The sequence below is a fragment of the Galeopterus variegatus genome, unplaced genomic scaffold (assembly GCF_000696425.1).
Source record: "Galeopterus variegatus unplaced genomic scaffold, G_variegatus-3.0.2 Scaffold8341, whole genome shotgun sequence".
In the NCBI taxonomy this organism is placed as follows: domain Eukaryota; kingdom Metazoa; phylum Chordata; class Mammalia; order Dermoptera; family Cynocephalidae; genus Galeopterus; species Galeopterus variegatus.
In genome coordinates this window covers 73,088-77,781 of record NW_007734452.1, presented here as the reverse complement: position 1 = coordinate 77,781, position 4,694 = coordinate 73,088, and the positions used below count along the sequence as shown (strand labels likewise).

General features: G+C 41.2%; 1 protein-coding gene across 1 annotated transcript in view; it reads left to right on the top strand.

Moving 5' to 3' along the window:
* Positions 1 to 254: 254 nt before the first annotated feature.
* The window catches only part of SCARB2 (scavenger receptor class B, member 2), a 44,847-nt gene continuing 40,407 nt past the window's right edge, over positions 255 to 4,694 (top strand). The window contains exons 1-2 of the mRNA XM_008592809.1: positions 255 to 281; positions 389 to 546. Coding sequence (XP_008591031.1) covers positions 255 to 281; positions 389 to 546 — 185 coding nt within the window. The remainder of the gene's footprint in view (positions 282 to 388; positions 547 to 4,694) is intronic.

The following is a 4,694-nucleotide window of genomic DNA, read 5'->3' as shown; positions in this document are numbered from 1 at the left end:
TGACCTCATTTAACCTTAATTACCTCTTTAAAGACCCTATCTCCAAGTACAGTCATGTTCTGAGGTACTGGGGGTTAGGACTTCAACATATAAATTTGGGGTGGGGGTGGGGTACATAATTCAGCCCATAATACACAGCACAGGTGAGAAGCCCAGGAGATTTTGGACACAACCCCAGTAAGGCTCAGCTTCCTTGTCTTTGAAGAAGGGATGGGCATCTCTACTTCAGCACTTGTTGGGGGTTGAATAAGAAAATGCACGTAAAGCCCCTGGTGGTGAAGGTAGTAGGGATGGGTGTGGCTCCACCTCAAGTGGAGGGACCAGAACTTGTATTCAAAGCCAACTGCCTTACATTGTTGTAAATCACCTTTTGTTTTTTTTTCCCTAGAATATTGTGTTAAGAAATGGCACTGAGGTCTTTGACTCCTGGGAGAAGCCCCCTCTGCCTGTGTACACCCAGTTCTATTTCTTCAATGTCACCAATCCAGAGGAGATCCTCAGAGGGGAGACCCCTCGGCTGGAAGAAGTGGGTCCATACACCTACAGGTGAGTTCTGACCACGTCCCTGCCCAGCTGGAATGTGGGATGTCCCCGCTGTGGCCCACGTCTGCACCTCTCCCCGCCAGCACTGCTCCAAGGGCTGTGTGGGGCACATGGGTGTTGGTTCCATCTGTCTGAACTGCTGCTGTTGTTCTGCACGAGCATGTGATAACCCAACAGAGAATGGCTTTGTGGGCTGTTAGGCTGAGAAAGGCAGCAGCTTCCTCCTGAGTGGGCAGAATGTGGTTATTAAGTCACGAAGAGCTGCTCCTCACCCTTGACCTCTTTAAGGTTGCCCCTTGATATTCTTTAGTGGCTTTTAAGGCCTCCCCCACTTTTCCTTACCCACATACCTTGTATTAAACCTGTTGCTTTGTGTTGCTTCACCCCCAACGGATTTGTCACCCCACTTCCCCTGGGTGACAGAGACGCAAAGGATTACTCACACCCCATCTCTTCTGAGCAGTGAGAAGCCTCGAAGTGGTTAACTTCCCTGGAACCCTACAGCGAGAGGGATCCCTTCCTCGGGAAATTAACTCCGAATTGGGGTTCTCTTCCTGCATTTATTTTCCAGACCAGGAAGTTACACGAAGAGAACAAAGGTGGGGTTATAGTTTAACAATATAGGCTGGTAACTTTCAGTGAAACAAGCCAGATGACATTCCAGTAAGGCCACCAACAAAAGCTTGATCTTAGCAAACATTCCTTCTTACAGCAATGTCTCAGTATCTTTACATAACAATCAGTAACTGGTCTGTCCTTGAGCCAGCAACCTTCCTGTGTCACAAATCTTTATCTTACACCAGAGATTTTATAGCCTGAGGAAAATTTCCAGTCCTCTGCAAGGTCAATATTTGAAACTGCAAGGTTTTGGAAAACCAGGCCCTGTGAAGTACATAGCTTTATAGTATATTCCACAAAACCAGTTTCCAGAATTCACTGTTGTGTTGATTAAAATGATCGGAGACACGAAGGAAGACACAGCAGACAAGATGCAGGTGAAGAGCGGGGGGCTACTGCTCTCTCAGGCAAGTAGCACTGACCCAGCCGCTGTTACAGCTTTTATTACATTTAGCAAGCTAGTGCCTGCAAGATAAGCATTAATGCCTAAATTCTGTTATACTTTTCTCAAGAGCAGAGGCCTTTACCTCCCTTCTCAAGCACTTGGTTTTCTATATTGTGCCTCCTGGGAACATCCCAAGAAAGTGTTCTCATGACTCACTCGTTTGTGAGTTTGCCAAGTGAACACGTCCTTGGGTGCTGATCACAGAAGTCCATTAACCATTTCCTTCACTGTTGGTCTGGGATAGGCCTCTCTATTTCTTGTCCACTCCTTTCCCCACCCATCCTGAGTATGAGAGAGAACCAGGTGGCAGGGTGGGTTAGAGTCTTTGGTGGTGACCACCAGTTCCAAATTCTGCAGTTAGGGTTGCTTTAATCATGTGTAAGAAGATTAGTAGAGGGAGATGCTTGGGTCAGAGCATTTTCCCTGTTGCCATATCCCCCTTCCCCCTATTACGTTAGAGTCTTTGGTGGTGACCACCAGTTCCAAATTCTGCAGTTAGGGTTGCTTTAATCATGTTTAAGAAGATTAGTAGAGGGAGATGCTTGGGTCAGAGCATTTTCCCTGTTGCCATATCCCCCTTCCCCCTATTACGATAGCTTCTGCCTCCTCCTGCAGCATCCTTTCCAATAAAGTCTGTCCTTGCCAAGTTAAAAAAAAAAAAAAAAAAGATTAGTAGAGGAAGCAGACAGCAAGATCTTTCTTCTTCAGAACTGCTGCATGGTAAAGATGCCTCACAGTTCTGTTGTAATCGATTGCTCAATGAGCGGTTGCTGGCTGATTCATTTGCTATGAATCAGTCCTATTCTCGGTGCTGGGAATTTGAAGATAAAAATCCTGTTCCCTCATGCTCTGGGGCTCACACTCTGGCTCTGGAGTCAGATAATCTGTTTCAAATCCCACCTCTGAGTCTTATTAGTTCTCTGTGCCTCCATTTCCTCATCTATAAAATGGTGATAAATATAGGACCTCCTCCATAGGATTGTTATGAGGATTAAGTGGGTCAGGGAGTCAGTATTTATAACGTGCTTAGACTAGTGCTTAGCACATAATTAGTGAAAATTAAATGTTGGCTATTATTATTAGTCTTAGTGGATGGTTTTAGTTTGTATAAATCAATTCCCAGGATTACAAAGGGAGCCAATTATATAAACTACAGTTATCATTTTAAAAATCTGTCATATGGCAGTATATGTCATTTTCACTGGCACTTTAAATAAGATGTAGCAGCAGGCCTGATAATTACTATAATTTTGTAGTGTTGATGAAGATAAATGATATTTCATATGCAAATTGTAAAGAACGAATCCTGTTGTTATATAAAGGAATTTTAAGAAAACATTTGGGTCCTCATTTTAAAAGTGCATTTTTGTATGTGTTTTCTGCCTAAAGAAACTGCATACCAGGTGGAACAAATCTATGTCTCAGGCTGTCCTGCTGGTGACAGAAGCTGAACCTGGATAGGATCTGAACATCCTATCCATTTGTTGTTGCTTTTCAACTAAATTCTTCAGGGTGAGAGGCCTGAGAACCAAAGAAATACCCTAACAAACAATTTTCCCTTTGCATCTTCTGGCATGTTCCTGTGGTCACTGTCTTTGTTACCTCAGAAGAAGACATGGATTCTAATCATAACCCAAAGAAAATCCAATATTCTGGGTCATTGTGTCTTCTGGCTTAGGTGTGCTCTTTTAGATGTGGTCATGGGAATAAGTCCTAGAATAAAACAGTGTCTGACTGTTATCCTACTCCTTCTGTGTCCTCATTTTATAGGACCTTAACCAACTTACTCCTGAGGAAAGTCCAGGAACATCTTACAGGGACTCCTGACCTGGGATCCATGGATCCCTAGGGGGTTGCTGGATAGATTTCAGGGTGGTCTATGACTTGGGTGGGAAAAAAATTACGTTTTCTTTTCACTGGCCTCCCACAAACACTCAGCATTTCCTTCAAGTGTAAATGTATACAGCAAACCACAGTAGTGTCAGCAGTACCTGTGACCTCCCCACTAATGGAAGCACAGATATTGTTGTATCTTCTTATAGCTGTTTGAAATATTGTTCATGTTCATAAATACTTCAAAATTATAATAATTGTCAAACCAGCTGCTACATCTTATTTAAAGTGTCAAGAATTAGTTTGACTACTTTAGATATCTTATATAAGTATAATCATTCAGCTTCTTTTTGAGTGTCTTATTTCACTTGACATAATATTCTCAAAGTTTTTCCTTATTGTAGCATATGTCAAGATTTCCTTGTTTAACACTGAATAAAATTCCATTGTATGCATTTCAAAAAAATAAAATAAAGTTTAATAAAGAAGCACGTATATTGCCATATCACAGGTGTTTAAAATAACTATATTTCAATATAAGTGGTTTTCTTTGTAATCCTGGGTATTTTATTTTCTGTATTTAAAAGCAATGATCTGAAAAAAGGTCAGGCTGTTTTACCATAGACTGCCAAAGAGGCCATAGCACACAGAAGGTTAAGAACCCCTAAGAGTGGGTCCCACAGGTTGGAAGGGGAGTTGCTGACTCATTGTCTTGTTTTTGCTTCTCTTGAGCTTTCCTGCCTCTGGTTTTAACCCCTTTCCACATCTCTCTTCCATTCTACTGAATGACAGGGTGATTTTCCAAAAGGCACATTTGATATTCCTTCCCTACCCTGCTCAGCATCCTAATGACTCTTTTTTTTTTAATTCATAAAATCAATTATTTAATTGAAGCTATAAGAAAAGAGGGAGTATAATTGATAAAATAATTGGGAAAGAATGTTTAGCATGTTTCAAAAGATTTAAAATAAGAGCAAGACACTTTACAAAAAGTTATGTAGGAAATAAAATTCTTAAACTACAAGTAGAAATGAAACATTACAGAGTATCTTATAAAATACAAAGACAGAAATGTGAAACGAATGAAATACTGCCATTTACAACAACATGGATGGACCTTGAAAGAATAATATTAAGTGAAACGAGTCAGGCAGTGAAAAAGAAATGCCACATGTTTTCACTTATTGGAGGGAGCTAAAGGTGAATGAATCAATTCACACACACACATACACACACACACATACACACACACACA